General features: G+C 41.1%; 1 protein-coding gene and 1 long non-coding RNA gene across 4 annotated transcripts in view; one reads left to right on the plus strand and one right to left on the minus strand.

Annotated features, from left to right (window-relative positions):
- The first annotated feature begins 17 nt into the window (after nt 1-17).
- Nucleotides 18-20,887, plus strand: LOC119864205. The gene is made up of 3 exons (XR_005373308.1): nt 18-73; nt 14,137-14,976; nt 19,512-20,887. It is a non-coding gene; the product is annotated as an uncharacterized LOC119864205 (long non-coding RNA).
- The window catches only part of API5 (apoptosis inhibitor 5), a 29,077-nt gene continuing 15,753 nt past the window's right edge, over nt 8,278-21,601 (minus strand). The window contains exons 9-14 of one of the 3 annotated variants that reach the window (XM_038562988.1): nt 21,345-21,526; nt 20,113-20,206; nt 19,279-19,335; nt 15,486-15,562; nt 14,832-14,968; nt 8,278-10,403 (exon numbers count right to left, since the gene is read on the minus strand). In XM_038562988.1, coding sequence (XP_038418916.1) covers nt 10,381-10,403; nt 14,832-14,968; nt 15,486-15,562; nt 19,279-19,335; nt 20,113-20,206; nt 21,345-21,526 — 570 coding nt within the window. In that variant the 3' untranslated portion in view covers nt 8,278-10,380. Of the gene's footprint in view, nt 10,409-10,459; nt 11,158-14,831; nt 14,969-15,485; nt 15,563-19,278; nt 19,336-20,112; nt 20,207-21,344; nt 21,527-21,601 lie in introns of those variants that run through there. The other 2 variants (XM_038562986.1, XM_038562987.1) reach the window with 2 other exon arrangements.

The raw sequence follows: 21,601 nt of genomic DNA on the forward strand, positions 1-21,601 counted from the left end.
GCCCCCGCCGCCCGCCATGTTGGGGAGGTCGGCGCTGAGGAGGAGGAGGAGCCGGGGCGGCCGCTGGCTTCAGGTCGGAGACCGCTCTTCTGTGGCTGTTTCCTGCGCGCGGTGCGGCCCCGCGGCGTGGGAGTCCGAGGGGGCTGGGGGTGGGGGGAGCCCCCGCCGGAAGGAGCGCCTCTGTGTGCGGGGCCAGGCGGGCCTGTATGCGCGCTTAATAAAACCGAGGCTCCCCTTTTATCTCACTGCTATTTCCGGCGCTGTCCTGCAGCCGAGAAGAAAGCGCTCGGGGAAGGGCTGGGCGCCGACCCGGGCGGTGGAGCGGGCGTCCCTCCGGGGGGGGGGCGGGGTCCGAGGGGCGCGGGGGACGGGGCGGTCCGGGGGGGCGGGGCCAGGGCGCGCGCGGGGCGGGGCCTCGGGGGCGATCGCGGCGGGCAGGGTCCCTGGGGCGCAGTGGGCGGGGTCCGGGAGGTGCGGTGGGCGGGGCCAGGGCGCGCGGTGGGCGGGGTCCCGGGGGCGCTGGGGGCCGCCGCCGCCGCCGTGGGTGGGGGTGGGGGGGATGCCCGAGAGCCGCACACGTTCCTGGGCTACCCTCCTCCCCGCTGTCGGTGTCCCGCGCAGGCGGGGGGTCAGCCCTACGGCCCAGGGGTGGCGGCGCCAGGCGAGGTCCGCGGGGCCGCGGCCTTGGCACCGCCGGGCGGACTTAGGAATGCACATTCTGGGGCATGTGCGTGTGCAGAGGCGACCCCGGCGTCCTGGGATGCGCCCCCGCCGCGGGCCCCGCGGGGAGCCTGCTTCCCTTCCGCCTGAGCATCTGTGTCTTAGAAGTCAATAAAATCGTTAAAAGAAAAGACCTACAGAAGCGCGCACCTGGGCTCCGCTCCCGCTCCGGGCGGAGTGCCTTCCGGGGCAGCACTTGCTCGGGCTCCCCGCCTCAGGATCCCCGCCTCCGGGTGTGCGGGCCCCGCCGCTGTCCGCGCCCCGAGGCGCCCGCCCGCGCCCCAGCCTCGCCGCCTCCCGCGGAAGCAGGGGCCGCAGCGCTGCTCTTCGGGTTTGGTCTTTTATTTTTTATTTTTTTTTTATTATTATTTTTTTAATTTTTATTTATTTATGATAGTCACACACAGAGAGAGAGAGAGAGAGAGAGAGAGAGAGAGAGAGAGAGAGAGAGAGAGAGAGGCAGAGACAAAGGCAGAGGGAGAAGCAGGCTCCATGCACTGGGAGCCTGACATGGGATTCGGTCCTGGGTCTCCAGGATCGCGCCCTGGGCCAAAGGCAGGCGCCAAACCGTTGCGCCACCCAGGGATCCCGGGTTTGGTCTTTTATTTGAAAGTAGCTTCTCTTAGAGGATGGAAGCCACGGACATTCCTGTCTTACCTGCCCTTGGCGTCTAGAGCCCTGCTAGGCGGCGGGTGGGGAAATGCAACCTCCGGGCAGCGTGCAGTCCGGGGGCTGGGGGGGGCCTGGGGGGACACTGGGTGGGACCTGGGGGCAGTGGGGGGACACTGGGTGGGACCTGGGGGGCCTTGGGGGGACACTGGGTGGGACCTGGGGAGACACTGGGGGGCCCTGGGTGGGACCTGGGGGGGACACTGGGTGGGCCCTGGGGGGACACTGGGGGGACCTGGGGAGACACTGGGGGCCCCTGGGTGAGACCTGAGGGGGACACTGGGGGGGACACTGGGTGGGCCCTGGGGGGACACTGGGGGGACCTGGGGAAACTCTGGGGTGACCTGGGGGGACACTGGGGGGCCCTAGGGGGACACTGGGCAGCTGAAATACCGGTGATGGGTGCGGAAGGGTGCAGGCGGAGCAGAGAGCAGCCGCCCGGGGAGGGCTTGGAGTGGGGGGCCGGGGGCGGGGGGGTGCCCTGCGGGCGACAGACAGGCGAGCCCTACAGGTGAAAGGGGGACCAGCGCCAAGGGTTCCTTGTACGGGGTACCTGAGCGTCTAGGCACGGGCAGTAGGAAGCGACCCCGAATTCTGGAACACAGACGTGGGGAGTCAGTGTCCCCGCTCTCAGCGCCTTACCTGCAGTAAGTAAGTCCCCTTACCTGTGTCTGACGCTGCAGAGTCGAGGCACCGTCGTCCGCTGTTCAGTGATTTCACCCGCAGCGGCGCCGCCAACCGGGAACTGGGCCGAGACAGTGTAGCTAATGCGGGGCTGACCTCCGGCCCAGCTGACCCCGGAGCCTGAGCGTGGCTGGAGGGGGTGAGGAATCCGAGAAGCCCCGACATCACAAACGTGTGCCCTCGGCAGTTTCTCGGACACGCAGGGGCGTAAGGCTGGGACGCAGCGGGATCACGGCCGCCGTAGATTTCACAGCCACGCGCCCCTGCTTTCCCTGCCTGGCGCCCCGCTGCGGGGATGCTGCACTAGTGTCCTGCTGTGGACCAGACCAGCGGTCTCCTGCGGACTCCGTGTCCCCCAGGGATCATGTAAGGCTGGGCGCCTCCTTCAGGCTCTCAAAGTCAGCCCTTTGCCGGTGTGCCAGGTGTGCCCGGTGTGCCCAGTTCCCTTGCTGGCTGCTGACTCCAGGGCCGCCCACCATTCCTTGCTACCGTGGCCTTCTCGTCGTGGCAGTTAGTCCCTCAAGGGAAGCGTGAAAATCCCCACTGCGACTCTCTGCCTTCCTCCATTTCTGATCTCTGGGCTGTGACTGATTGATTTATAGATTTTATTTATTTAAAGATTTTATTTATTCAGAGAGACACACAGATAGGCAGAGAGAGAAGCAGGCTCCATGCAGGGAGCCGGATGCAGGATTGGATCCTGGTCTCCAGGATCACTCCCTGGGCCACAAGCAGATGCTCCACCACTGACCCACCCAGGCGTCCCTCTAGGCTCAGATTTAAAGGGCTCATGTGATTAGATAAGATCTGTCTGAATAATCTTGCTTTTGATTAACCCAAAATCAACTAATTTGTTAACCTTCATGATGTCTACAAAAATTCCTTCTTGCTGTGTATCATGATGTATCACAGGCATGATGTCATGTTCACATGTTCTGGCCACATTCAAGGGAGGGGATTTTATGAGGACAAGGATCACTGGTGGTCACCCTAGAATTCTGACTGCCTCGGGTCCTGGCTGCCAAATTCTGCCCCACTAGTCTTACTGAACTGTTCTAGGCATTGCACACTACCACATAGCAGTACTTCTGCTCATCCTGTTCCCAGCCTGAAATCCTTTCCTGGCTTTCCCTTTCCAGATCTATTATAAGGTACAGCTAGTCTTCTGGCAGGTATAAGGTGATCTTTCATTGTGGTTCTGATGTACATTTCCCTGATGATTAGTGATGGTGAGCATCTTTTTGTGTGTCTGTTGGTCAACTGCATGTCATTTTTTTTTTAAATGTTATTTGGGTCCTCTCTCTGCCCACTTAAAAAAATATATATTTATTTTTGTGCACATGTGGTGGAAGGGAGGGGCAGAGGGAGAGGGGAAGCTGACTCCCTACTGTGTGGAGCCCAGTGTGGATCTCCATCCCACAACTCCCGAGATTCTGACCTAAGCTGAAACCAAGAGCGCTCAACTGACTGAGCCACCCAGGTGTCCCCCTCTACCCATTTTTAAATCAGATTATTTGTTTCTTGTGATTTTTTTTGGTGTTGAGTTGTGTGAGTTATTTATATATTTTGGGTATTAATGCCTCAGATACATCATTTGCAAATATCTTCTCTCATTCAGTAGGCAGCCTTATCATTTTGTTGGAGGTCTCCTTTGCTGTGCAAAAGTGTTTTTTTTTTTTTTTTTTTAATTTCGGTATAGTCCCAATACTTTATTTTTGTTTTGTTTCTCTTGCCTTAGGAGACATACCTAGAAAGTGGTCTTGTTTTCAGTCTTTTGCATGTAGCTATTTCCCCCAACACCATTCATTGAAGAGACTGTCTTTTCCCCATTGTATATTCTTGCCTCCTCTATTGTAGAGGAGATAAGAATACTGATAAAATGGGTTTATTTCTGGGATTTCTATTCTGTTCCACTGACCTATGTGTCTTTTTTTGTGCCAGTACCATACTGTTTTTAATTATTACAGCTTTGTAGTATGTCTTGAAATTTGGGATGGTGATACCTCCAACTTTGTTCTTTCTTAAGATTGCTTTGGCTATTTGGGGTCTTTTATGGTTCTGTGCAAATTTTAGTATTACTTTAGCTCTGTGAAAAAGATTGTTGGTGTTTTGATAGGGATTGCATTGAATCTGTAGATTGCTTTGGATTGTAAAGACATTTTAACAGTTCTTCCAGCCCATGAGCGTGGAGTATCTTTCTATTTGTTTATGTTACCTTAATTTCTTTCATAAGTGTTTTATAGTTTTCAGAGGACAGGTCTTCTACCTCCTTGGTTAGGTTTATTCCTAAGTATTTTATTCTTTTTGGAGTAATTGTAAGTGGAATTGTTTTCTTAATTTCTTTTCCTGCTACTTCAGAATTAGCATATAGAAACACAATTGACTTCTATGTATCCTCACTTTACTGAAATTATTTTTTACTTATTATAGTTTTTTGGTGGAGTCTTTAGAGTTTTCTATGGATAGCATCATGTTATCTGCAAATAGTGACAGTTTAACTTGTTCCTTACCAATTTGGATGCCATTTATTTCTTTTTCTTGTCTGATTGCTGTGACTAGGACTTCCAGTACTATGTTGAATAAAAGTGGTAAGAGTGGACGAGCTTGTCTTGTTCCTGATCTTAACAGGATATGCTCTTAGTTTTTCACCATCGAGTATGATGTTAGCTGTGGGTTTTTCATAATACGGCCTTTATTGTGTTGAGGTATGTTCCTTGTAAACCCAGTTTGGTGAGAGTTATTATCATGAACAGAAGTTAAATTTTGCCAAATGCTTTTTTCTGTATTTTTTGAGATCATTGATTTTTATCCTTTGTTAAAATGTTAAATTTTTATCCTTTGTCAATGTGGTGTATCATACTGATTGATTTGCAAATATTGAACCATCCTTACATCCCTGGAATAAATCCCACTTGATTGTGGTGACTGATCCTTTTAATATATTGTTGAATGCAGCTTGCTAATATTATGTTGAGGATTTTTATGTCTATGTTCATCAGAGATCTTGGCCTGTATATTTGTTTGTTTTGGTAGTACTTTGTAAACTCCTAATTCTTTTTTCAGTTATATATTGTTAGCATCTGATGTCAGGAAGCATTTCCTATATAAATATACTTGTATCTTCCAGAAAGCTTGGTTAGTTTGACTTTTACTTACTATCTCTATAAAGTATAGAATTTTTGAAGCTAAGAATTAGACAATGGTAAAATGAACTTTCTGGATTATTTCCTCCTTTGGGCCATTTTATCTGAAAGTTGCAGAAAATCTCCATAAGATTTTATTCCTTAGAGAAAATACAAGATATAAATATACCTGAGAGAGTTAACATTCTGTTTTAAAATCTGGTTACTGAGGGACACCTGGGTGGCTCAGCGGTTGAGTGTCTGCCTTTGGCTCAGGGCATGGTCCCAGGGTTCTGGGATTGAGTCCTGCATTGGACTTCCTGCCTGGAGCCTGCTTCTCCCTCTGCCTGTGTCTCTGCCTCTCCCTCTGTGTCTCTCATGAATAAATAAATAAAATCTTTAAAAAAAAATCTGTTTACTGAATATCTTTTGCTTCTTGGTAAACCAACTTAAATTTTAGTGGCTTAAATGTTTAATTTTAAAACACAAGTTAGTTATGGCTGCAAGGGCTATAGAGATGTATCTCCCCAACAGCTATATGCAAAGTGAACAGGATTTTCAAAAGGGGAGGCTGTGGATACCTAAATATAGTAATTTCATTTAGAAGTAGTTTGCCAAATAGATCAAGCAGTCTGCAGCATGAGGACTAGATGGATGAGGCCAAATGTCCAGTCAGCCCAGGGTTCTAGTTCACAGTGACACCAGGGCTGCTCTAATGGTCAGCTTCAAATGAATTTTCCTGATACAGATTTATCATATGTTAATTTATTAAAAGCCTTGCAGCTGTTAATATATTTGGGGAGGACAGTTTCTATGGGGTAATTGTATTGTGACCCTCCATTCTGTAAGTAGCTGATGGTCATCCCTGCCCCCACCCCTGGATTTTATTTCCACATACTCTCAAGTTTCAGTATCCTCACTTGATGACAAATCCAGGTTCATTCTATTCAAACCTTTTTTAAGTTTGTGCTTTTTTGACCTCATCACCTTATTAACAAGCTAGATTTTAGTTTTTCCTCATAGCAATACCATCCCCTCCCCTTTTTAATTTGGTCTTTTCTGTTCCTTTTCTACTTATTTCTTGAGAAATAAGTGAAGCTGTATGTAATATTCTATCGAGGCCTTGTCTCAGATCTTGTTTGTAATATCAAGTCTTTATGACTAGAATTTTACTGGATTTTCTTATTTGTGATTGTATTAATTAGTTTTAGAGAGTAAATGTACAACTAGGAATCTACGATTTCTTAGATTTTTGATAAATTAGATTTCATTAGTCTAAGTTTTAGTTTCTATCACAGTTGTTAGAATTCAATCTCATTTGCTGTTTTCCACTCACACAGAACTGCTTTGAGTTCTTCCTAAGGGTCCTAACATGTGGAGATCATGTTGCCTGGGGAGCACACAAGTGGATGGTCCCGTACCCAACTTGGAGGAAAGGCTAGCTTCCTGGGGACAGTGAAATCTAGTCTGATCTGAAAGATGAATCTGTTAGCTGGATGAATGGGGGTGGAGTATGGGGGGGGGTAGGTAACAGTGATTTTCCAGACAGAGGGAATATGCTTCAGGATCAGAGAGCACAGTGCCCTCTGAGTTATTGAAAGTAGTTCCTTGTCATAGATGAGGAATTTAGGAATCCAGCGATTGAAACTAGGAATCTAAAAGCTTTAGGATAGCCCCTGGCCCTCATTTTTATTGTTTTATTTTAGTGCAGCCTGGTGCTCTTAAAGCCAAGTGTTCTGCAGGTTTTGTTGCTTCCATCTCAAATGCTTTTCCCCGACATCTTCACTAGGCTGGCTCCAGATCATCATCCAGGTCTCAGCTCAAAATACTTCTTTTGGGACGTTTCCGGTTTTTTTCTATGCTAAGTCACACTGGAATGCTTGTTTTCAAACTATTCCTCTCTGAAATCGGCTTATTTATCAGGCCCTGCACAATATGATGTGAGCTCCCATGAGTTTGCCTCTGTTGTTCACCACTAAATTCCCAGAATCTAAAACACTGCCTTTAAGTTTTTATTGAAAGCTTACTATGTAGCAGGTGCTGTTTTAGGTAGCTCTGATTATCAGTGAGTAAATACAGAAATCCTTACCTCTGTGGCGTTTGAGCCCCATTACATTCTATCAGGGAGAGACGGAATGAACATTACAAGCAAACTGTACAGTGTTAGAGGTTCGCAAAGGCTCTAGAGGCCATGTGGTAGGGTAAGTGGGATTTGGAGTTTTGGCAGGACAGAAAGGGGTATTGCAGTATTTAAGATTCCTTGAGAAGGTGATCTTTGAGCACCTGAAGGAGAGACAAATAGATCTAAGAGAGTGGCTAGAGGGAACAGCTGGTGCAAAATCCCTGAGGCAGGAGTGTCTTTGCCTAGCCTCTAGGAAGTTAACTGACTGGGGCAGTAGGATGGGGAGGAAGGATGGCAGCTGAGGGCAGGGATGAAAGGCCATGGCAGTGTTTTTGATTTATATTCGGAAATGAGCCACTGAACAGCTTTAATAGGAGTGGTTCTCTGCTGTCATGTTTAGAACAGGCTGTAAAAGAGTCAAGTGTAACAGCAGGGAGATCAATTAGAAGGCCGTTATGAAACTCCAGGCAAGAAATGACGGACACAGAGATTTGGCCGTCTCGGCATACATGTGCCAGTAAAGCTGTCGGCCTGGATGTAATCACCACGGGAATTATCTTTTCTGATCCATTTAAATTTTGGCATTAGGACACTCCTACCCATTCTTGGTGCTACTTCAGGAAGACTTTTAGTAAAGACTGGTAGTTAAGAAGTTCCGACTTGCTTTATGTATTAACTTGAAGATGGAAGTTACTTATTTCATAATGATTTGGCAAATATGTATCTGATGTTTTGCTTCAATAAAAATAGCCAAATCCTTTTTTTTTTTTTCAGAAGAGTGTATCGGCTTTTAAAAATACATCTCCAAAAAGAATTAAAGATAATTTGCAAGACTGAGCTCCTTGAAGGGAGAGCCATAACTTGTCCATCTTTTATTTTCATGGTCTGATACACTGCTTGGCACAGGAGAAGCGATCAATGTTTAATGGAGTCATAATCATAACACATCAAGACACAAAACAAAATTACAAAAGGAAATTTATTTCAAAAGCATAAGGGAACATTTACATTTGAACAAGGTGAAAACAGGTGTCTTGCAAAAAAAAAAAAATCATGGCATGAAGTTTTTCTTTCAAATTTTTGAAGCAAAAATAACCTAAGTTGTTGTGCACTATTGCCTTAGGAAAGGTAGAGGGAACAATGAGGTGGTAAAGAAAGGAACACAGTCAACTCAGTATCAAACTTGAGAAGGTAAAGTCACTTCTGCTCACCTCTGAGTTTACAAATATGCTTTAAAAAAGAAAAAGAGGAAAAGTTACATTTAATGTTCAAATTTATATAACTGTAGTCCCAATACAGTTTCTGTACTTGAAATGGCTTTAGGCCACGGCTGATGCCTCTGAGGTCCAGACTATCTGGTCACAGTTTTCAAATGGCAATTCCATGTTCCTATGTCTGCTCAGATTCCAAGGGAGCTTAGGTTCAGCTCATACTCTTTTGGAATGTTTTAGAGATTATTGCCACCACTCCATAGTCAAGCTGACCAACTTCTTTTGCTCACTTGTATCATTCTAGTCTTTAAAAATATTTTCCCCATAAACATGTGCAGTAATTCTAACAAAGGGGTGTTACTTTTTTCCCCAATGTAGAGGTAACAGTAATGAAGACACCTGCATTAGAATCACAAACTATTCCTCAAAAAATATGTCAAACTACTAGAAAATGTCATTCAGGCATTGAATTTGAATAGCAAACTTGGGGAGGGAAGATTAACTGTGGAACAAAAATATATGAAACATTCGAATGCAGAGCAAAGGGCCTAGGCTACTAAAAAATGCCCATGACATTAAACACTCCACAAACCCCCCGTCTGTTGTTTTAACCTAAAGGTTCTATTAGCTAACTTATACAATAATTTTGATTAATAACCTGAGAAGTTAAAATCTTGAAAGTGGCAAAAGCAAACCGAGAGAGCATCCCTTGCTTATTGGTACACCATGTTTTCAAGTCACTTTTCCTGGGTTGCCCTGGTTATTAAATCCCCAAATTCTAAATTATTCTATCTCATCCTGTAGAAACCTATATGTACATCAGATTCAATATTTTGGCTGTATTTCTCCAGCAGGGATCTCCAAATTTATCTTTGAAAATGCAGCCTTTGTTTATTTTTAGTTTTAAATAACAATAATCATGTAAGTGCAACTGACTCAAAATCCCTCACTACTGGGAGGAAAACCTAGGCAACAAGTTAATAATGGATTCAGTCTCAAAAGGATCATCACCGTGTCAAAGACTACCCGTTCCAGGAATTTTAAAAAAATGATTTATGTTGTGTAGTCAAGTTTCACAGCACGCATGTATATATACACACACATATGCACGTAGGCTTATGTACGTATGTATATTATACATACACATTTCTATTCAAATAGATCCCATAGTCAAAAGTTTATATCACAACATATGGAGAAGAGTTAAGTAAGCAGTGCAAAGCAACCTACTTCCTCCTCAAAATGCAATGTCATTTCTACATTTTAAGAAAGCTGGTAAGTATTTTGCTTTTATAACACTAGGTAGAAAATGCCTAGCAGCTTTATTATAATTAACAATGAAAATAAAATGTTAATGATTGACCATGACTCTTCTCCATATATTGGGGGGGGGGGGGGAAGAGGGTAGAGGAAATCAGTAACCTTTCAACTGATCATCTTTACCAGTTATCAGAAATAGACTGAATTTCATTACATTTTAGTCTTGAATAGCTTTCAGTAACAAATTACCAAGATGTTTGAAAGTAAAAGATTCACAATATGAAGTCTGAGTAATGATGATATTGCAAAAACAAGTCAAGATCGTGGACAAAGCATCCAAAAATATCACTGTGGTTTTTACCTTGGACACAACCATGGTCTGTTACAAAAGTAGATCATACATACAAAGGTATAAAGAACATTAAGTTTTTAGCTGAAGGCAGCAGTCCTTTTAAAGGGACATCCCCGGCAATCCAATGAGTAGTAGAATTTAAGTATATTAAGCTCATGACAATGCTGAAGAATGCGATGTCTTATTCAGTAGAGTCTTCCCCGACTACGATTTCCTCGTGCTCCCCAGCCTCGGCCACCTCTACTTCCCCTGAAGGCTCCTCTCTGCTCTACGAAAAAGCGAACAAGGGTTTAGGTCCTGCTCAGGACTTCATGGCACAGCAGAAACAAGAAATGGAGCTCGTAGCTTTGAGTGTAGCAGTCGGCTCTATAAAAGCGGCGCTGGTATTACGCTAGTCTACAAATTCAATCTGTACCTAAAACCAGGGCAACATATATACTAAAGCACATATGGCAAGTTGTCAAAGAAGTTCAGAGTTGGTACCCAATTATATGTATCCCACTACTAAGATATCTCAAGATGACAATGTTATGACTACATTTCTTTGTTCTTTATTTTGATGCCTATCACTACTAAAGATAGTTAAATGATAACAAATTCTATATTTAATATGGAATTAGCAAAAAGGCCATTGGCCTTCCAAAGATTGTGCTACAAATGCAAAATGTCTTAAATTATCAATGATCAGTTTTGAAAAATTAGGCTAGACTGAAGAACGTACTTTTCAAATGCAGTGAATAGGCAATTTGTTATGGTCATAATATTTCAAGCACCTGGACTCACAAAAATGCAGATATAAATGCCAACAGCTTTTCTCACTGCTTTAATCAGCTGCTCAGAGTACAGCCAGAAAGGTGATTATGTATACAGTGTTTAGATCACGGATGTAAATTAAGTGTATCTTTTGCAGAAAAATTAAGTCACTTGTGTCACAGAGTAGAATGAGTCTTTGATTCATTCATTGGTTACTCTCTCTTACAGCTCCAGAGAAATATTCCTTAAAGGAGTCTTTCTTTTCTGGAAAAAAAAAAACTGATTAAAATTATCAGCCAGGTTGGACTTTTTATCATACATAACAAAGAGTCTCAAATTTCTAATTCCAGAGATCAAATCTCTTCATTGAACTTTCAAACTTCCTCATTGTAGCAATCCTGTTAGGAGCAATAAAAACCACCTGGGATTGCCAGTTTGGATCCATAATGTCGGATGCTTATAAAATTCCTATTAAGTCCATGTTGCAATCTTTCTTTTTGCCATTATGGCTAGAAATATAGTTACCTTATTTGGGTAATGTTTTAATCTTTTTTTTCTTTCTCCAGCAACCCTGAGTTAGAAAACTAGCCCTTTCCCCAACTTAGCCAATATTTATGTTTAACAGAATGGGATCTGACTCAAAGTCATGGTCACTCTTTAATGTCGTGGCTCCTAAGTTGTCATTAGTTGTCATTGTCGTGTCATTCTCCTAAGTTGAACACTTTGAAAGCCGTGTAAATGAAACCACCATATTTATTACTCCCTGAACGTATCCAGAAAATCATAGGTGGTCTGAGGGTAAGATGCTCCCAGTAACTGATGCAGGAACTACATCAGGGAGTATGTAGGCAGTGAGACTTGCATTCTTTTTTACTGTTTAAGACCTGGCCTCATCCATGCATATGTTGGCACATTTCCTCCCAACTGTACTTATTATAAAAACCATTTCAGTTAATTTAACAAACCACTTAGCAAATTAACATCTTCATAGATATCATTATTACCTAGAAGCTAACTGACTACCAAAATTGTTTTTCAATCAATACACAGAACTGAGCTACCCTCAATTGTTCAGCTTTATCTAATGAGTACGTTACCCACACTGTAAAAACATGTTGTTTGATATGGTTATCTTTTCTGTGCTACTTCTTTTGGATCTGCAAGGGATGCGGCCATTTCTACAGTTCAGGGAATCTCCAAATACTCTTTTTTTGAAGGGCTCCATCCTGAGGCACCATTCACTCTGCACTTTCAGGATCTTTGCAGTGGTTTCAAGCTTACATTACTAACTTGAAAAACCACTGCTTTCAGTTAAAATTATACTTTATTTTTACATTCTAAAAAGGTAAAAGATGAAGCACACAAGTCACAAAATATAGCATGTTTAGTACTTCTGGGTTACTGGACAGCTCTGTATGCAGGAGGGAAAACTAACCATGAGTAGGTGTTTGTAAATACTTTGATTGAAAATGTACCAGAAAGTTAACTGAGAGACCTTGATTAGTAAAGTGATAAACTTGGATAAGGAAAAAAAAAGTCTATATATGCCTGCCTGTACTCAAAGATCAAACACCAAATCTGGTTTCTCTTCCATGATGATGAAGTTCAGGCCTGTGACACTGGCACCATCTATTTCTTTCACTGTAATAGGACAGTATAGTAATACTACCTGGTTTTCTAATAACCAAAAAGAATCAAGTTCCTAACCCCTCAGCATACATGTCTTAAACAAAAACAAAACAAAAAACCATAAAGCCATACAAGCAGTCTTTAGAAAAAAACAAAACGTGAGCTTGGCTGACACAGAAAAGTGAAATTACAATGATCGTGCTAAATGTGGTTAAGAAAATCCAAGCATTAAATGACAGTAAGAACACAAAACATGTTCTCCCCTCCAATTTTGAGGCAATGACATCCAGAAAAAAAAGCAACATGCTTCTTTCTTTGGGACACATTCTCAGTTCCCTAAGATAATAAAAAAGATGGAAGAAAACTTGATGTAAATAGGTCCACCAAACCTCGTCTCTAGGATCAAGAACTGTTTTCAACTGAATGAGTGAAAGAAAGCCAAGAAAACTCTTGAAATTGCTACTGTGAGAATACTATAACCTATTAACATTCAACTCCAAAATGTAAAATGCTACCAGAAATTTTGCTACTTTCCAATAAGTCATTGTTCAGTTTGTTTTGTAATTCTGTTTATGACCGCCACCCTAAATAACAAGATCGACCCTTTTAGGAATATTAAAGTGGGGGTGTCTGGGTGGCTCAGCGGTTAAGCATCTGCCTTTGGCTCAGGGCATGATCTTGGAGTCCCAGGATGGAGCCTGCTTCTCCCTCTGCCTCTCTCTCGCGGTGTGTGTGTGTGTGTGTCTCTCATGGATAAATAAATAGAATCTTAAAATAAAAAAAGGAATACTAAAGTGCTGTTATTATCAGACAAAAACGACAATTCACAGGCATGTTTGTTCTGCCCTTGTTACTTTGAGGACTATGAACTGAAGTTGTAAGGGACTCAGATTTTCTTTACTGACAGTGAAAAACAATTACAAGCAAAGGCTTTGCATTTTTCCCATCTCTTTTTCACATGTACTGTGTCACTGGATTCTCACTACCAGGCAGGCAATGAGCTTCATAGCTCAGAATCCTCATGGAACCTCCAGAGTAACTCACCTGCCTAAATGACAACACAATTCCTCTTTGTATTGCCATAGCTCCTAATTACTTTCGTTTAACTCAAATGAGGGTAGTATTGAGAAAATAGTTGATTTTAAGAATAATTCTGATAGACACCACATTAAATCATACAAGTGAAAACAATCTTTGTTGCAATGAAGTAGTAGAATCCTTTCCATTTACAAAATGTTTTCACAGATATTCTCTCCCCCCTTCTTACTTGAAGTTTTTAAGAGTTCTGTGTTATCCCTATTTTCCAAGTAAGAAAAGAGGCTAAGAAATGCACATTTACATAACAAGTAAAAAGAACTCAGTGATCTTTGAGTGGAGTGGAAGGGTCATTTCACAATCTAAAAACTGCCTTTCTATAATCTGTTCAGGTATTAAAGGAATTTAGCTTTTGCACGAAGACTTTAATGTCATGATTATTTTACCTTGGAAATGATTATAAAGAGTATGTGTTTCAGAATGTGCTTTAAGAATAATTACTGCAGAATTAATTCTGACTGGTAAGACCAGTCATAAGCATATGTGGTTGTATTATTAACCTCGGTCTTCTTAAAGCAGGATCAAGGAGCGGACTTGGTGATATTTTCATCCATTCTTCTTTGAAAGAATCTATGAGGGTGTAAGTCAAACGAGCCAAACCTCGCTTCTTCCACAGCAGCGGGAGAGAAAGGACTAGTGGGAAGCTTTCCTGGCACCAATGGCTAACGCGGAGAGGGAGTCTGCACTCTGGGCAAGAGGGAGAGACTGCAACAGGACACATCTTCCTTGCCAGATGACACTCTTAAACATTTGATTCCACTTCCATGCATTCTCCTTTTGAAATACTTAAGAAGATGGAAGGACAAGCAGGAGGCAGATAAGGTCTAAGAGGGATCATTAAGATCACCACATCTGTCAGCAGCTGTATCTACTCCCGAGGGAGAATGCATTCAATGTCTTGTCTTGAAGTTACAAGGAAAACCAAGAATGGATGCTTCATGCCAACTTCCATTGTTTTGTTCCTTCCTCTGAATACAAGAGGCATATTTTTCTAAGTTCTTTTCTAAGTATTGCATGCTCAAGTCAGTGAGCCCAACAGGGAGGGTTAGATAGGAACAGGGGAACTTGTTACCCCAATGGCTCTAGTTCCCCAAGCTAACTCAGAAAAGTCCGTGGAAAGAGGTATATGTTAGTATAGATCATTATTAAAATCAAGTATGACACAATTTCTGCCTAATTTCTCATATTGCTTGTACCCAAACGGAAACGCTCACCATAATTAAAGTTGCCCAAATTGCTGCTATATTTCCCACTAGGAGGATTATATATCTGCCTGGCATCCCTTTTTGGTCCTGCTGGAGATTTCTTGGGTGGTGAACCGGAAGTTGTATCTTCATTGGCTCTCTTTTGCCTACAATGGTAAGAACGGCAATAAAAAAATTCTATTACCGGACGCTATTAATACACTTGTAATTTAGTGTATCACTCACAAAAGACATCCTAAAGATGATACTCATATCAGAAAAAAGGAAATACCTTTTGAGTTATCAAATTATCTGTGCCTTAGTTATACAGACAATACCAGAGGTCATTTACAAGGCTTTAAAATAATCTGGAATATGTAGCTACAAAGACTGTAAGGGCAAGTGACTGAGTTTGTAAAACTTGTCAGAAGTCTAGTTATGTCATAGGAACACAGACAAGCCTGAAAATTCCAGGGTTGTATTCCACTAGTTTATTCCATACATACTGCAATTAGACCTTATATCTTAAGTCATGCTTCTAATACTCATACTTTAACATCTTATTAAGATTATTTAACTGATAAGGTACCATTTTGTGTAGTAAATGTAACAACTGAATTCAGGTTTTCATACTTATAAATCGTGAATATTAGAATACTTAAATCTGTTTTAAATATATCTTACCCAATTTCAACCTTCTGTACAGGTTTCCAGGATAATGTTACTGTGCTTTTATAAGAAGGAGGAATGTGGAAGAGATCCTGAAAAGACAAAATGAGACAAGATTTTTAATATATTTGGTGGTATTGGGGGGAGGGGGGAGTGGTGGTGCGGGCAGGAAACATGGAGACATCTTAAAGACAAACTTTAGGAGAGAGTAAGCTCTGATCTATCCTTCCTGTCCACCTAAAAAAAAATTGCAAGAGAAAAAACAAACACAATTATGTTTACAAATTGCACCTATTACACTTTATTAATGTCATTTTGTGTACATCACCTTCAACTGTAGCTAAGTTTTTTTTTTTTTTTTCCTTTTTTTAGATTTTTGCACAGATGCAGTCACCAAGGTGCTTTAAGGGAAAAAGAATGGTGTAATCTGCATTTGCTTTTGCAGACTTTTAAGTGGTTAAAAATTTGAACAAAATTAGAAAACTAAAGACCTGGCTAATCATATTCCTAAAGATCTATAAATGACCAGTAAGGAAAAAACTCACAAGATTTAAATACCAAATTGTTAGTATGTGGTAATGCAAATGTTTGCTGAATTTAAATGATAAAGTAATCCAGAAATGAAATAACCTAATATGCTATCCTCAAAACTTGGATTGTCTAAACGTATTTATTCTTAGTATTTTGCCTAACATTTCTTACCAGTTTTTGATTTCTTTTTAAAAGATTTTATTTATTCATGAGAGACACAGAGAGAGGCAGAGACACAGGCAGAGGGAGAATCCGGCTCCCTGCGGGAAGCTCGATGTGGGACTCGATCCCGGGACCCTGGGGATCATGCCCTGAGCTGAAGGCAGACACTCAACTGCTGAGCCACCCAGGTGTCCCTTGTTTTTTTTTTTTTTTTTTTTTTGAAGATTTTATTTATTTGAGAGAGAGGAAGAGAGAGCGAGTAAGCAGGAGCAGACTCTGCACTGGGGGCAGAGCCCCATGTGGGGCTCAGTCCCATGACCCAGAGATCATGGCCTGGACCAAAACCAAGAGTTGGACACCCAACTAAGCCACTCAGGTGCCCCATTCTGATTTTTATATACAGGTAAAATTTGATTGAACTGTGTTCTTGGGCAGCCCGGGTGGCTTAGCGGTTTAGCACCACCTGCAGCCCAGGGCATGATCCTGGAGACCCAGGATCGAGTCCCATGTCAGGCTCCCTGCATGGAGCCTGCTTCTGCCTCTGCCTGTGTCTCTGCCTCTCTCTCTGTGTCTCTATGAATAAATAAAATCTTAAAAAAAAAAAAAATAAATAAATAAACTGTGTTCTTTCCACAGTTAAATATACTAATAAAAAGCACCTTCTACTACATGAAACTGAAGTCTACTATGCCAGATAAAGGTAGAGAATTAGTCAGTAGTAAAGTCCTTTGGATCGAAAATGCTTGAAGCTTCTAACTGTACTGATTTAGCATATGATACTGTTATTAAGGAAGGGATTTTACTGTATTTTTTTTTTTTTTTTTTTTTTACTGTATCTAAATGAGAAAATTGGGATGCCTGGGTGGCTCAGCGCTTGTCTGCCTTCGGCCCAGGGCATGATCCTGAAGACCCAGGATCAAGTCCCACATTGGGCTCCCCTGCAGGGAGCCTGCTTCTCCCTCTGCCTGTGTCTCTGCCTCTCTGTGTCTCTCATGAATAAATAAATAAAATCTTTAAAATCAATCAATCAATCTGTTTGTGGTAATCATTTCACTATATATGTATGCTAATCATGTTGTATACAGTGATGTGTGTAAATTATTCCTCAAAAAAATCTCACATCTTAATATATGAATTCGTGGTTTGAAATTACTATTTTTAAGTTTGAAATAAGTGGTGGCTATGATTACGGGAAGAGCTCAAATGTCCATTGACTGATGATGAATGGATAAAGATGGTGTGTGTGTGTATGTAGCTACACACACACACTCACACACTGGAATAATACTCAGCCATCAAAAAGAATGAAATCTTGCCATTTGCAACAATGTGGGTGGAACTGGAATGTAGTATGCTAAGTGAAATAAATCAGAAAAAGAAATATGATTTCATTCATATGTGGAAAGTTCTTTTAAAAAAAGATTTATTTATTTATTTATTTATTTATTTATTTATTTATTTATTTATTTATTTATTTATTTATGATAGACATAGAGAGAGAGAGAGGCAGAGACACAGGAGGAGGGGGACATATGTGGAATTTAGGAAACAAAATAGAGACAGGGAAAGGGAAGGAAAAATAAAGTAAGATAAAAATAGGGAGGCAAACCATAAGAGACTCTATAGTTAAGAGGGATGAGCTATGGGGATCCCTGGGTGGCTCAGTGGTTGAACATCACCCTTCAGCTCAGGGTGTGACCCCGGGGTCCTGGGATCGTGTCCTCCATCGGGCTGGGTTCCCTGCATGGAGCCTGCTTCTCCCTCTGCCTGTGTCTCTGCCCCTCTCTCTGTCTCATGAATAAATAAATAAAATCTTAAAAAAAAAAAAAAGAGGGACGAGCTAAAAGAGTGATGGACATAAAAAAAGATACTTGGGGGCACCTGGATGACTCAGTTAAGCATCTTCCCTCTGTTCAGGTCATGGTTCCCGGGGCCTGAGATTGAGCCCTTCCTTAGCAAAGAGCCCAATTCTCTCTGTCCACCTTTCCCTCATGCTCTCTCTTGCTATCTATCTCTCACTCAAATAAATAAATAAAACCTAAAAAAACAAAGGCACTTGTTGGGATGAACACAGGGTGTTTTATGTAAGTAATAAGTCACTAAATTCTACTCCTGAAACCAATACTACACTTATGTTAACTAACTTGAATTTAAATTGAAAAAAAAAAAAAAATAGAGAGTAAATGGTTTCTATTATCAACATTTTCTCAGGAGATAAGAGTATTCATACCTCTTCTCTTTCCAGGACACTCATCCCTTACTGTTTCACTGTTGCATTCTCTGAAAAGTTTCTTTCTCTTCTGATTAAAAGTAATTATTGCATGGGATTTTTAATTTTTACCAGATTAGTGTTAGGGTTTACCATTAGTCCTAATTTTGTTACTGTCAAGCTTTGTGCTCTACCTGGCTATAATACTGTTAACTTATAGGAATAGATGATGGTTACTTTGTTGTGATCTCCCCCTCCATCGTCTTTTGTTGGGTTAATGGATACATGGGGAGGGTAAATAGAGCTGAAGGATATTATGCCTTAATAGTAAGGTAAGACCTTAGCCTACAGTACAGAAAGCTCTCAATTTATTACATAGACAGTTAACAGAAAAGACCACAGGGAAACATTTCATGGGCCACACAGGCTCGTCCATCCTTAATGTAAGCAAAGCAGGGTTTCACTGGCCATTTGAAAGGAACTAACAGAACACTAGAACTTAAATCAGTGAAATTTCTTTTTTTTTTTTTAAATCAGTGAAATTTCTGAATCTAAATGTCTTTGGTTCAATGCTTTGGGCCACAGAAAATCTGCAGGCCTCCTTTTGTTTGCAGTGTTTTTGCAATAACTTTTAAATAAAACAATATATGACTTTATGACAGCTACAGCAATGGCACTTGGTATTGTAAAAAGCATAAAGCCTTAAAAGGCCAAACATCTGGAATACAATGGTATTTCCCTTTAACGGTACCATTAAAGACCTAAAGACACATGGATAGTCTCTTGCACTTTCTAGGTAGCTGGAAGGACTGGGTAAGAAAGGAATGCTAAAAATAAAAAAATTAAAAAAAAAGCAAAAAACCCAAAACCAAACAACCCCCCCAAAAAAAACCCCAACCCACTTACCTTGATTAAAACATTAATATTATTTGTTATTTTCAGTGCAACAACTTTAATCTTGTTCTGCAAAAGGAAAACAAAATTAAAGTGCCAATAACTTTTATGAAGCATATCCCATTCCAATATAGAACTAGAATAATTACACTTCTTTTTCAGGATCATTTCTGCTTATTCCCACTTCTAGACTCTAAATGAGTGTAGAGATGGCAAAGCAAATAATCTTTCTGTTCCCTTGACAGGTTAGAACATTGAAGTGTTATCACCATTTATCTGAAAAAATGAGTGAAGGACAGCTCATATTCACATAGGGGTTGTTTTAAAAGTCATCAGCTTAAGTTACGGGAAGACATAATGAAAGCTTACTATCTCATTAGAACTGGGATGAAGACTGATCAGAACAGGTGAGGTCGGAGAAATGCAAAAATCCCAACACAAAGACACATATAGTTTGGTACAGAATTGGCAATTTAATCTTTTTTTCAATGTAAATTGGTATTTGGTTTTCAAAAAGGTAAAAATTAAAATATCCCAAACATCAATTAAATATTTGAACAAAATGTACTAAGAAGAGCCTAGTGAAAGACTGGTATGTATCTAAGTTTGGTAACACTCCACAAACTTGGAAATACTTGAAATATTTCAACAAGGATAAAAATATAGCTTAGCAAATAAATAGGCAGAAACTCTTCTAACATCATTCTGTATCTTCAACAAAGACTTGTATTACCAGTTCAAATACAGTCAAATGTTACATTTCAACATAAGAATCGAGCCTGGATATGTACTACGTGCTGGCTATTATAAAACATTTCCTTATAAGATGTGACCCAGTATTCTTACCTCTTCTGTTTTTAAGGCCTCGCCTGTTTTACCCTGCAGAGCCAAGCGAAGTTGTCGGATATAAACCTGCAGACCCCGTGCAAAGTACTGCAGCCTAAATAAACAAGCATTGGCTAATTAGCAAATCACTTCGTCAACTTTGCTTTTAAACAGAGAATCTTCTACTACAGCTAAATGTTCTTAACTAGTAAAGATAATTTTTAAAGGAATTTTAAAAATTATCAATATATGATCACAAGAGATACATAAATAAGTGAAATAAAAGCAGTTTTCCTTTACCAAAAATGCGAGTAAATCCATACTCAACCTGGCCAGGGAAAGATTTGTAACACTGTTCTTGTTATGTCAAAATGCAAGGCATGGTCAGAGTGAACCAACTTCAGGAGCCACGGATAAGAATCAGGTGGCCTGGGTTCTACTCTTTCAGTGGCCAACTGAAGGTCAAGTGACCTTAGACAAGTCACTTTAACCTCTATGTATTTATCTGCTAACAAGGGATGTGTTTGACCCTCAAGGTCTAGTTAAAAATAAAACCAAACCGCAGATTGGAGAATTTATTATAAACACATATAAATCTCAAAGACTTCAAAGTAATACTTTTTTCAAGTCAAGGCAGTATATAGCCTTCCAGGAAACTCTGCTTAATAACCTGGCATCATTTTTTAATTTTTGGAGTAATTTCTTAACTTGCTGCTTCTGATCAAATGTTTTACCAAGTATTAAACCATTGTCTTACCAAAGAGTAGAGGATGGTAACAGATGATGCAAGTGGCCAACCATTTCAAAGTTTAAGATGTGAAGTTGTTAATAAAATGATTCAATATGAAATGTGTTCATGAAAATAACGTATGATTTCTCTAGTGTTGCTCCTCTAGAACACTCTAAGACATTAACCACGAGTTTACAGAGTATCCACGATGTGCCAGGCACTGTGCTCAATGAGGCAGGTGCTGTTATCATTAAGTAACTGCTGGAAGTTAGAGAGGTTGGGAACCTGCTCAAGATTATAAAGCAAGTGAGGAGAGTGAGTCTGTTTTTGAAAAAGTTCCTTCCCTGACCTGGATTTGTTATGCCACAGGTTTATATACATTCCTGTTTGAGGGTGTTCCATTTTGTCCCACGGGGTAAGGCAGGGTTGGGAGACAGCTCTTGTAAAAGGAAAAGAAAACCAAGGGAATATCAAGATAACCATCATCTTTGCCAACGATCGGACCACTTCAATTATACATCACCTAATTTTAAAATCTTTCAGTTTTTCTGCATTTAGCTTGGCTGTTAAAAAATCTGGAAGTTTTCTGCCCAGCTGGTGGAAGCTGTACAACAAACATTCCACATAGCTGAACTGCAGCTTGGGTTCTTCATTACCAGCATTCTCCCCATTTTCTGCTTCTTCTGGAGGGAGAGGCATGTACTCCTAAGAGATAAAAATATAGAGATATTTGCAATCTGCTATAAATGCTCTAATTATAAACATACACTGAAGTAACTG

The sequence above is a fragment of the Canis lupus genome, chromosome 18, assembly GCF_011100685.1.
Source record: "Canis lupus familiaris isolate Mischka breed German Shepherd chromosome 18, alternate assembly UU_Cfam_GSD_1.0, whole genome shotgun sequence".
Taxonomy (NCBI): domain Eukaryota; kingdom Metazoa; phylum Chordata; class Mammalia; order Carnivora; family Canidae; genus Canis; species Canis lupus.